The sequence below is a fragment of the Mustela lutreola genome, chromosome 10 (assembly GCF_030435805.1).
Source record: "Mustela lutreola isolate mMusLut2 chromosome 10, mMusLut2.pri, whole genome shotgun sequence".
Lineage (NCBI taxonomy): Eukaryota > Metazoa > Chordata > Mammalia > Carnivora > Mustelidae > Mustela > Mustela lutreola.
The window spans coordinates 51,734,561-51,747,707 of record NC_081299.1 but is presented as its reverse complement, the minus strand read 5'-3'; the positions used below and the strand labels follow the sequence as shown (position 1 = coordinate 51,747,707).

General features: G+C 35.7%; 1 protein-coding gene across 2 annotated transcripts in view; it reads left to right on the top strand.

The window, feature by feature from the left end:
* The window catches only part of ITGB3BP (integrin subunit beta 3 binding protein), a 71,840-nt gene that overhangs the window by 24,988 nt on the left and 33,705 nt on the right, over positions 1 to 13,147 (top strand). For both annotated transcript variants that reach the window (XM_059138236.1, XM_059138234.1), the window contains exon 3: positions 9,193 to 9,328. In XM_059138236.1, coding sequence (XP_058994219.1) covers positions 9,193 to 9,328 — 136 coding nt within the window. The remainder of the gene's footprint in view (positions 1 to 9,192; positions 9,329 to 13,147) is intronic.

Genomic DNA, 13,147 nt, shown 5'->3' with positions numbered 1-13,147 from the left:
CCCACTACCACACTGTCTTAATTAAGTTTTCAAAATAAAGTTATAATTACTGTAAATTTGAAATCAGAAAACGTGAACCCTCTTTTTGTTGTTCCTTTTCAAAATTGCTTCTGCTATTTTACATCTGTTGCAATTTCATAGGAATTTTAAGATCATCTTGTCCATTTCTGAAAAACACCCATTTGGAATTTTGACAGGGATTACAGATCAACTTTGAGAATTTGCCATCTTAACATTAATAATTCACCCAACAACAGCAGAACATATACTTTTCACATGTATTCTCTCAAAACAGCATCCCTATCCATGCCACTTTCAAAAGCTTTAGATTGTGGAAGTAGAGTTGCAGATAAAGTGTTCAAGTTCTAGGGAGATTTTCCATGAAAGCCATTGTTTGAATAACAGTGTTGTGAGTTCCTTTGCCTCACTCCTTCCCCTCACCAAGAGGGAAAAGGAGGTGATGCTGTGGATCCTGGCCCAAGAAATTGGCAGTACTAGCTGCCTATACTGACCCTATCTATCCTGCTTTTTCTACTATTTTCTTCGTGTTCCTTGAACTTTTCTGATTGCAAATCACTTACCCACCATGGCTACATTCTGTGCCTCTGGGAGGAGGGCAAGTAGATGAATCTCATCCTTCTCCTGAAAGTAAGCTGGCTTTCTCTGTGAAGTTGGGGCCTGCTGGGCTTTCATTGGATATGAGGCCATCATTTGGCCGATCCTCTGATAGAAGTGGCACTTCTTGGACTGGAGCAGTATGCATCCCTTAGCTAGATGGTCTAGACATCCAGTTGTAGCACCAGTCTCATTTGCATCTTTGCTTCTGCATGTTCTCTTTCGGCCACCTCTCACTTCCCAATACTGAATACCTCACCAAGTCTGGGGACACAGAGAGATTCTAGGCCCTTGGAAGACATCTTAAAGGTGAACTCCACTGCCTTACCCTCCTTCCTTCAAGCTCTGGAAACCCTCCATGTCACATAGGCATTAATATTCCAGGGATATGCTAGATTGAGTGAGGAAACTAAAATTCAGAGTAAGTGGTATATCCACAATAGCACAGCTAAGACACAGCTAAACTATTATATGAGCCCAGGCTGCCTTCCATTAACATAGCTGCTTTTCCTTTAGTGTACCTGAAGTGTTTATCCTTTAGTCCTTTATGAATCTTCATTCTATTTGGCAAAATCTAGTTTCTAAAACTTTTTGGTTCATATTATCTTTACAGTTGACTAAATTTATTAAATTTTTTTAAAAGATTTATTTATTAAAAAGATTTATTTATTTACTTGGTGGGGACAAATGGAGAGGGAGAGAGAATCCCAGGAAGACTCTCCACTGAGCAAGGAGCCCAGCGTGGGTCTTGATCCCATGACTCTGGGATTATAACCTGAGCTGAAATCAAGAGTTAGTTAGTTAACCAACTGAGCCATTCAGGTGCCCCTGAAATGTTTTGAAATATTGGGTTGATTCAGTAAGAACAAAGTTTTTTAAATATCCCTATGGAAAAAAATAATCTTCATCTTTATCTCACTTGATACACAAAATCATAAGCATAAAGTAAAAGTTAAAAGCATCAGGCTTCTAGAAGGAAATACAAGAAGTTATCTTTGAGACCTAAATTTGACAAAATTTCATACAACAGAAAAAGTACTAACTACAGAAGATAAAGTTAATAAGGTAGACTTTATCAAAACTAAAAATTTTTGCTCTTCAAAAGCCACCATTAAGAAAATGAGTAGCCGGAGTGCCTGGGTGGCTCAGTTGTTAAGTGTCTGCCTTCAGCTCAAGTCATGATCCCAGGATCCTGGGATTGAGCCCTGCATCAGCCTCCCTGCTCAGCGGGAAGCCTGCTTCTCCCTCTTCCCTCCCCCTGCTTGTGTTCCCTCTCTTGCTGTGTCTCTCTCTGTCAAATAAATAAATAAAATTTAAAAAAAAAAAAAGAAAGAAAAAGAAAATGAATAGGCAAACCAGGGATTAAGAAGAAAATATTTGTCATACATCTATCTGGCAAAAGACTTGTATCTATAATATATAAATTAACAATAAAAAGTACAATAAAATGTACAAAAACTTGAACCAACATGTCACAAAAAAAATTTAAATGAATATGAAAAAGTGTTATGAATATGAAAAAGCATATGAAAAAGTGTTCAACATCATTTATCATTGGAAATACAAATGAAACCCACAAATGGTTACCACTCCCGCCCACTAGAAGAGCTAAATAACAAAACAGAATGGCTTTTAAAAAACAACACTAGAGGAACCTGACTGCTTCGAGTTGTAGAACTTGCAACTCTTGATCTCAAGGTCCTGAGATTGAGGCCTATGTTGGGAGTAGAGATCGCTTAAAAAAAAAGGGGGGGGAGCATCTGGGTGGCTCATTTGGTTAAGCATTTGCCTTAGACTCAGGTCATGGTTTGGGGTTAAGCCCCACTTCGGGCTCCCCATTCAGTGGCGAGTGTGCTGCTTTTCTTTCTCTCCCTGCCCCTCCCACCAACTCATGTTCTTCCTCTCAAATAAATAAATAAATAAATAAAAATCTTTTAAAAAAGCAAAGAAACATGAGAATAACTAAAACAGTGCTAAAGACTGATAAGGATGTCGAGCAGCTGGAACTCTCTTTTACTGATGGGAATTTAAAATGACACATGCGGGGCGCCTGGGTGGCTCAGTGGGTTAGGCCTCTGCCTTCGGCTCAGGTCATGGTCCCAGGACCCTGGGATCGAGCCCCACATCGGGCTCTCTGCTCAGCGGGGAGCCTGCTTCCCTCTCCCTCTCTCTCTGCATGCCTCTCCATCTACTTGTGGCTTCTCTCTGTCAAATAAATGGATGGAATCTTTGAAAATAAATAAATAAATAAAATGACACATGCTTTGGAGAATTCCAGCTTTTATTTAGTTGTTTTTTTTTTTAATTTTTAAAAATACTTTATTTATTTATTTGACAGAGATCACAAGTAGGCAGAGAGGCAGGCAGAGAGAGAGGAGGAAGCAGGCTCCCTGTGGAGCAGAGAACCCGATGTGGGACTTGATCCCAGGACCCCAGGATCATGACCTGAGCTGAAGGCAGAGGTTTTAACCCACTGAGCCACCCTGGCACCCAAGATTTTCTTTTTTTCTTAAAGATATATTTATCCTAGAGAGAGAAAGCATGCATGTGAGTGGGGGGAAAGGGGAGGGAGACTGACTTCCAAGCTGACTTCCATTTGAGTGCATGGAGCCCTACCTGGGCTGGATCTCATGAGTCATGAGATCATGACCTGAGCTGAAATTACCAGGCTTAACTGACTGAGCCACCCAGGGGCCCCAACATATACAAGAATGTTTTTAGCAACTTAATTCATAATAGCCCAAACTGGAAGTAATCCAAATGTCTCCTAATCAGAAAGTGGAAAAATAAATTCTGGTATATTTATACAAAGGAGCACTATTCAGCAATAAAAAGGAACACACTACTACCACATGCAATAATGTAGATGATCTTAAAAACAAACCCAAACCAAAAGTTACATTCTTAATTTATATGAAGTCCAAGAATAGGTAGAGGTATCAATGATTATAGGAATTAGGAAGCAGTTGCCTATGAACTAGAAAATGGAAATTGAGTAGAAGGGTGTACAAGAAAACCTGAAATGGTTGAAATGTTCTATATCTTGTGTGGTAGTTGCATCAGAGTATACAGTTGTCAGATCTCCTCAAGCTGACCATTTTAATGTATGTAAATTATACTTTAATAAACAGACAAGGGGCGCCTGGGTGGCTCAGTGGGTTAAGCCTCTGCCTTTGGCTCAGGTCATGATCTCCAGGTCCTGGGATCGAGCCCCTTTCTCTCTCTCTGCCTGCCTCTCTGCCTACTTGTGATCTCTGTTTGTCAAATAAATAAAATCTTTTTAAAAAAATTAAAAAATAAACAGACAAAAATATATTTGAGCTGGAACTTACTTTATATTCTGAGAAACATGAGGATATATGAAGGAATGGTGGGAAACATCCATGAAAATATTTCATTAAAATCTCAGGAGTTACATACAGGATAGTTGCAGAATAATGTTAACTTTAATATTCATATTTTAGGTGCACCTGTATGGCACAGTCAGTTAAGTGTCCAACTCTTAGTTTCAGCTCAGATCATAATCTCAGGGTTGTGGGATTGAGGTTTGCATTGGGCTCTGCACTCAGTATGGCATCTAGTTAAAAATTCTCTCTCTCTCTCTCTGCCTTTCCTCCCCCTGCCAAAAAATAAATAAATAAATCTTTTTATTTTTAAAGATTTTATTTATTTATTTGACAGAGAGAGAGAGAGAGATCACAAGTAGGCAGAGAGGCAGGCAGAGGGAGAGGGGGAAGTAGGCTCCCTGCCGAGCAGAGGTGCCCAACGTGGGGCTTGATCCCAGGACCCCAAGACCATAACCTGAGCCAAAGGCAGAGGCCTAACCCACCAAGCCACCCAGGTGCCCCAATACATCTTTTAAAAAATATTTTAATATTTTTAAATTGTGGAACAATAATGAATATAAATAGAAACTATCAATGTATCAACTTTGTAAGCCAATGTTTCTTTTATTTTTCTATTAAAATTTTTTTATCAAAGTAAAATTTATATATTATAAAATCCACAGATCTTGAGTGTACAATCCAATGAGTTTTAACAAGTGTATACCTCTGTGTATCAAACACCCAATCAAGAAATAGAATGTTTCGGGGCGCCTGGGTGGCTCAGTGGGTGAAAGCCTCTGCTTTCGGCTCAGGTCGTGATCTCAGGGTCCTGGGATCAAGCCCCGCGTTGGGCTCTCTGCTAGGCAGGGAGCCTGCATCCTCCTCTCTGCCTGCATCTCTGCCTACTTGTGATCTCTGTCAAATAAATAAATTAAATCTTTAAAAAAAATAAATAAAACATTTCTATCACCATAGATCTAATATGTTGGTTATATTCTTTCTCTGCCATCTCTGTAGATCACTGAGATTAGTGCACAATGCTTTTGCGCCCATAGCTATTATAACAAATAACAATGAAACCCCACATTATTAGAACCATTAAGAATGATAATCATGGGGCACCTGGGTGGCTCAGTGGGTTAAAGCCGCTGCCTTCGGCTCAGGTCATGATCCCAGGGTCCTGGGATCGAGCCCCATATCGGGCTCTCTGCTCAGCAGGGAACCTGCTTCTTCCGCTCTGCCTGCCTCTCTGCCTACTTGTGATCTCTACCTGTCTAATAAATAAGTAAAATCTTAAAAAAAAAAAAAAAAAAGAATGATAATCATGGTAGCTGATAAGAAGTTAGTTGGTCCCTAGGACTGTTCTGAGAACCCTAGGCCCAAATTGTGAAAGGAACCCAAGACAGCTAATATTTAGAATATTTAAATATAAACTCTATAATAGTATTAATAATTTATAATAATGTCTTAGGTAAGACATTCCAATGACCTAATTAACCAGTGTAAGGTTATGAAAAATTATCTCCCTTTAATGCCCTAATTTTTCTTTTGTTTCTGGTTACCCAAATATCTATAGTACCTGTGTTTTAAATATTTCACTGATAGCATAGGGTAGTACTTCATAATAATAATAGCACAACCTTTCCATCATATTTCATCCCAAAAGAGCCCTTAATTGGTACTTTCTAAACTTTATAATAGGTAAAAATCAACGCAATAGAGGCATCTTTTTGGTAGAATATGCTTTAGACAAAGTGACAAAGCAAGCTACAATTTGTGAAAGATATTGAAGGAGAATGTCATCTATAGTTGAAATTATGAAGCGAACATTCATTTCTTTTTTTTTAGACAGAAAAATCAATGCCCAAATTTTAGTTTTGCTAATATACAAAATTTGACCACTTTACAAAAAGTATGGTGGTATTTGGGCTGATCATAGCATCTTTTTTAATAGTCACATTAACTATCTCTAAGGAGTCACTGAATATTATAGAATTATGACTTACTGATTTCTCTTTTCCTAATTTTATTCACATCCTTAATTCCTTTCCTTCTCTAGCCAAATCTAGTCTGCTCACTTTCTCTTCCACTGTTTTTTAAAGGATCTGATAGCTAGCACTCTTCATTGCAGAGTGGAAAGAATGCTAGACTTCTCAATTTGTAGCTGTCTTCTCTGAAATCCCAATCTTGACTGTTCCTGGTATAGGTTAGATGGGTTCTGGGATCACTTTTAAGCATCTTCTGGGTTTTAAAGTTAGAGGACCTGGACAAAACTTTTGAGGGGGAAAAAAAATCTTAGAGAAGTAAGATTATGCCTTTGCATATATCAGCAGTCAGGTATATAAGAATGTGTTAATTACTGAAGAACATTTAGTGGGATAGTAAGGGAAGGTAGAATTTCATTTTTCCCTCTTTGTATAATAATTGTAGACAGACATTTTTCCTCTTAACTAACACAAATGGCCCAAAAAAGAAAGCAGCAGAGAAGTCTTGGGATTTTTCCCCTCCTCTCCCCCCCACTCCCCGACCCAAAAAGTTTAAGTATTTTAAGATATGGGGGAAAAAATACCACACACACACACACACACACAAACACACACAGACTTATTTTATGAAAGCTAGAAAATGGTTTTCAAGGAGAAATGTATGATCTATAGGTAATGTTTAGATATTTGGCAATTGGAAAAAATAATTTTTTGATAAAATAGGAAAACAGATTGACATAAATGTACATTAGTGTAGTGACTTCCATTTCTTGTACATATACAGTGAAATAGTTCTGGGCAATAAATTCTTGGAAAGGTAGGGTAGGATTGGATAAATGTCATAGTTTATGACTAAATACATACAAACAGGTGAAAACTCAAGATGGAGAGGTAATAATAAACATCTGATAAAGAGACTTAAAAATCTTTTCACCCTACAATAAAGATTGCTTTAGAGTTATAACTTGATATTATAGTTTGATTTTTAAAAAAGATATTGGTTACATTTGTGGCTACCGTGGATACATAAAATAAAGAATGGAAAGCCTTCTGGTTCCCCAATATGGAAAAGTATTTATCATTTAAAACCTTAACTGTAAAAAAAAAAAAATTGATGCTATAGATACTGGAAATAATACCAAGATTATTGAAAAAGGTGACACAGCCACTATTTTTGCCAAGATGTCTTAGATATCAAGAATCATTGACAATGGAGAATTATATAACTATTTCAAGTCAGCTACCAAAATAAGTTTAATTCTACAATGTTAGTAACATCATAACCTTCAGACCTTTTTTAATCCCCTAAATCCAGTCTATGCCATCTGTAGCACTTCTAGATTTCAGGTTTTTCATACCTTTCATTTTTGCTTATCTAAGCCTCATCTTTCCTCCTCACAAGAATCCTTCTGTAAGGGTGCCTGGGTGGCTCAGTTGGCTGGACGACTGCCTTCAGCTCAGGTCATGATCCTGGAGCCCCGGGATCGAGTCCCGCATTGGGCTCCCAGCTCCATGGGGAGTCTGCTTCTCCCTCTGACCTTCTCCTTGTTCACGCTCTCTCTCACTGTCTCTCTATCAAATAAATAAATAAAATCTTAAAAAAAAAAATCCTTCTGTAAAATTACTGCAGCCCACTTTGATTTTCCTTTCCTCTCAATTCTTGTAGCACCTATACTACTGTTAGGTAGTTAAGACCTCTACTACTGTTTGGACACTTCTCTGCTGTTCATGAGGCCAGAATAATTTTTTCTCTTTCTTTGTACACATTAGTTAGCAAGCTCTGGGTGATTAGTAAGCATTACAGAAAAGAGTTTAAAAGGAATTTAGAAGAACAAGAAATTAATAGTGTGATAATGGATGTTTGGAGGAAGTGGATCATAAATGGGGACCTAAACTGAAGAACAATTTCATCCTGGGGAAGATAAGAAAGGACATTCCAGCCTAGGATCACAGAATGAGCTGTGGCCCGAATGTGTTTAATCTAAGTGGCTGGGATATGGGTGTCATTTCATATTGGAAGAATGAACTAATGAACAAATGAATGAATTCAGAGTGGCTTGGCCAAAGTTATTGGACTATTCCTTTTACATCATTCATTCATTACAGATTTTTGAGTTCTAGACCACAAAGATGAAGAAATATTTATTTTTAGGAATTCAGATTTTAATGGGGCAGACAGAAATGTAAAAGATTATTAAAATAATTTGTAATCTTATGGAGTCGATAGTCTCCAATGAGAGGTATGCACAAGGTGTGTAAGGAACAGAGGAGAGGATAGAAGGATATCATATAGGATAGGCCGAATTCTCAAGGGCCTTAAATGTTTTTTTTGTTTTCTTTTTTTTTTTAAAGATTTTATTTATTTATTTGTCAGAGAGAGAGAGAGAGCAAGAGTGAGCACAGGCAGAGAGGCAGGCAGAGTCAGAGGGAGAAGCAGGCTCCCCGTGGAGCAAGGAGCCCGATGTGGGACTCGATCCCAAGACGCTGGGATCATGACCTGAGCCGAAGGCAGCTGCCCAACCAACTGAGCCACCCAGGCGTCCCAAGGGCCTTAAATGTTAATACTCAATTGTTTGAACATTATTTTGATTATTTTTTGTAAAGATTTTATTTATTTATATGACAGAGAGAGATCACAAGTAGGCAGAGAGGCAGGCAGAGAGGGGTGGGGAAGCAGACTCCCTGCTGAGCAGAGAGCCCAGTGCAGGGCTCGATCCCAGGACCCTGAGATCATGACCTGAGTTTAAGGCAGAGGCTTAACCCACTGAGCCACCCAGGTGCCCCAACATTATTTTGCTTATTCTTAAGACAAGTCACCATGTCAGAGCAACTTTGTGAAGGTTTAAGAAAGCACTTACCCCTCCTAGGATTTCCTTGTGGTGGGTTTTACTACCAGTACTTCTGAGAGTTTCCCTGGCCCAGCCCATAATTATACCTCAGGTTCAGCAGACAGCTCAACTCAGGATGTAACTGGAAGAGTCAGTCATCTCTAAACTGTTTGGAAATACCATCTCAGAAGGTAGTAAACCTTTAATATTAAATTTTCACAAATAACCTAATTGAGATGCTCTAGTCAGTATGGAGACCTGAAATATCTACAGAACTTTAAGAATAGTGTTCATTTTGGAAATGATAATTGAGTGTATTTAAATTCTGAAAAGAAAGAGCAAGGATAATAATGCTGGTTTGAATTTTACAAGTTTTAAAAGGCATTCTCAAAGAACTAAACATAAGTATTTTTGTCTCAAATTAATATTTATTTTCAGTCATTCGATTCTTCAAAAATCACAAGGAAGAAAAGTATTATAACTTACTCTCCAACAACTGGAACTTGTCAAATGAGCCCATTTGCTTCTCCTGCAAGCTCTATAGAACAAGAGCACAAAAATGAACCATCAAATGGTTAGTTGAACATTCTTTTCCATTTATTGTCATATTTTTCTAGTTACTGGTTAAATCAGAATTTTTATTAATATATGGGTCTTGCTGCAACTGTTTTTTTCTTAAGGAATTCAACATAAAGAAGTCTAGAATATATAGGTATGATTTTGGACATAAATGTAAACTTTCTAGGCATTTATTTTAAAATGCTACTGCAGACTTTGTTCCATTACTATCCCATCCATTAAATAGAAATTATGGTCTGACTGCCTTCAGCTACTATCAATTATAGTGGTTACAGATATACCCCTTAACAAGCTATCCATCATGTGCATAAATTAAAGGGCATATAATTCAGGTACTGCTGCACTACAGTTTAAGAGAGATACTTATAAATGTTATTTTTATTCATGTTGTCCATTTAGTTTTATCCACATTTCGTTTATCTTTATATAGCTTGCTTTTATTTATTATATTTCATTCCCTTCTTTTCCTTTACTATCTTAAATGCATTTGCAAAAAAATTTGTAGGGTTTTCCACTAGAGAATAACCTAATTTTATTATGAAATTGTTTATTTTAAAATATTTAGTTTAATTTTGACCATGCATATTTCTGTTCTCTCATAGTTTATTGCTAAAATATTTATTTAAAAGATATATGATTGTAGATTTCATAGACTTAATTTTTAATATTATAAAAGGTCATGAATCAGCAACATGTCAGGTTTCTATAATATAAAATTCTAAGTAGGCTCAAATTTAATAAAATATATTTTAGATGTGCTGTGATTAGCCTAATTCATATTTTATTGTTTAACATTTATTGAGTGCTAAGAATATACTAGAAGCTACACAGAAACAAAGAAGTCTCATTTTACCTAATTTGTTGTAATGAAACCTATAATGAGATCTTAAACTTTTGATTAACTTTTATTTTACTTAAACCTAGTGCTTTTTATCTTAAAGCTATTACTATTAGGTTTGCTTTCACAAAAATGTATGAAGATGTATACATTTTCTTCAAGCTCTATCTGTTTTTAATACACTTAATTTATCTTTTGTTTAAAATTAAAAATTAGTGCCTTAGAGATGGCACATCTCTATACTGAAATATGAATAGATTTTAAGTGTACATACTCAATTTCCATATTGAAATTAAATATGGACTTAAGGGAACATTCCTTTTGCCCATAAAAAGATTGGTCACATGATCCTGGTTGACATTTAAGTGGATAATTATCACAGATTATAGTACTAAGTAAGCTCTTTTTTAAAAAGTCATATAGCAAGTGTTCCTGAGGTACTGGTAATATTCTATTTTTTAACTTAAATAGTGGTTACACTGATTCATTAAACTGTACACATATATATGTTTCATATACTCTTTGATATATATATATATGTATATATATATATATATATCAAAAGTCTCAACATAGAATTCTCTAGGATCTTATATCACATTATGTCATTTGTAATCATTACATTGCTTGTCCTAATATGTTATACATGTTTTAGAAATAAGAAATCCTGAGTCATAAAGTAAAAGTTCCATGAGATCATAATTTAAGTTATGATCTCATAATTTCTATTAACAATTCTCAGTTTTTAAATATTGTACAAAACATAAGATGCCACTTAAATAAGTACTTTTATTTAAATAGCATTTTCAAGGGCATTTTAAGTGCAATCCACTTCCCATCACACTTGGGATATAATTCAAAACCTAATCATAACTTCTAAGGCCATACATCATCAAATTTCTGACCACCTCGTCTATCTCCTTTTCTGTTACCCTTCCCATGTTTACACTACTTTAACCACTCTTACTTTCTTGCTATTCATCAATCATGTTAAACCCCTTCCTGCCACAAGGTCATTGCATTTACAGGTCTCAGCCTGTATTCCTTCTGGAATACTCTTCCTCTAGGTATTTATATGTATTTTCTATGTACATTTGAACTATGTACTATGTGAATAGAAGATTTATTATTACATTTAAATACATTTATACGTATAAAAAAAGAAAACTCTGTTCCTAATTCTTCTCTCTACTTAGACTTCTTTTGGCCCCATGTGGGCCAAAAACAGGGTGAGTGAGTTTATACTTTTGAGAGATATGTATTTAATTTAAAAAGTGAGTTTATAAAAAAAAAAAGTGAGTTATAAAAAAGTGAGTTTATGGGGTGCCTGGGTGGCTCAGTGGGTTAAGCCACTGCCTTCGGCTCAGGTCATGATCTCAGGGTCCTGGGATCGAGCCCCACGTCCAGCTCTCTGCTCAGCGGGGAGCCTGCTTCTCTCTGCCTCTCTGCCTGCTTGTGATCTCTCTGTCAAATAAATTAAAAAAATCCTTAAATAAAAAAAAGTGAGTTTATACTTTTGAGAGAAATATATTTATTTACTTACCATCATATATATTTTTCCTTGTTATATATGTTTGTATGTGTGTGTTATCATTATATTGCGGCCCTCCTCTGCCCCTTAGCAAATTTCTCCAAACTATTATGCTTTTCAATAAAGACGAAGGATGCATCAAACTTATTATTTAATAATTAGAGTAGAAGGATAAACAACAAATTTGCATAGTCAAAGAGAATATTTGTGAATTAGATAATAGATCTGTAGAAATCAGCCAGACTGTAGCAATGTGATAACACAGAGATAGAGAAATGGAGACCATGATATAATGGTAAAGAGAAATGTTGAATAGACTAAGAAGCTCCAATATATGTCAGATAGGAGTTGCACAAGGAGGAAATAAAGAAAATGGGCTGAAGCAGTATTCTAAGATAAAAGGACTATCAGTTTTTCATAATTTCAATTTCACAGTTTAAGGAAAGATGAGAATTTCCAGATTGGAATAGCATACTTAGTATGAGCAGGATGAATAAAAACAAATCCACACATAGTCATATGGTAAAATTGCAAATTGTCAAAGACAAAGAGAAAATTTTAAAGGCCACCAGAGGAAAGACATATAACCCCCAAGGAAATGACAGACCGATTGTAGACTTTTCATTTATATCAACAGACTTCAGCAGGAAGTGGAATAATACCAACTAAAAATCACAGATGAATATTTTTATTTAGGAATGAAGATGAAATAAAGATTTTTTTTTCAGACAAAGTCTGAGAGAATTTATCATTCAGAGAGACTCCCTGAAGGGACTACTAAAAAATGTACTTGTAGAAGTAAACTGAGCCTCAGGTAAAGGAATGGAATGCAGAGAGCAATGGTAAGAAAATAAATTAGCAAACATGTTGGCAAATTTAATTATAAATCCAAATACAAAAAATGTGACTACAAATTTTGCTGACTATAGAAAAAAAGACAAACAATTTAAGATGGGGTTAAAAACAAATAATAGACTATAATAGCATGGAATACTGATGAGGAAGCAAAAGAAGCTAAAGTGTTTTAAGATTCTTATAATTTTTAGAGAGCAGAAGAATATCTGTTAACTGACTTTATAATTGTGCGTGCGCGTGTGTGTGTGTGTGTGTGTTTTATTTACTTGCCTGTAAAAATGGGGAAAATGATAGTTTCTACCTCAGGATTGTTGTGAGAATTAGATAATGTAATATACAAAAAGCACTCAGAACATGGCCTGGCATGTAGTAAGTTTTCAATACATACTGTTTTTATTAATATCGTTATTGTTTAGGCTTAAAGACATAGGATGATTAAATGTAAAGGGATAGAAAAAAAACAAAGCAAATATTGACTTTAAAAAATTAATAGCTGTTGTAAGAATATTAATGTAGACAAAAATAGAAGTGAAGACAAAAAAAAGCTCTATTGAAAATACATGAATCTATTCATAGTGAGAGAAAGGAAG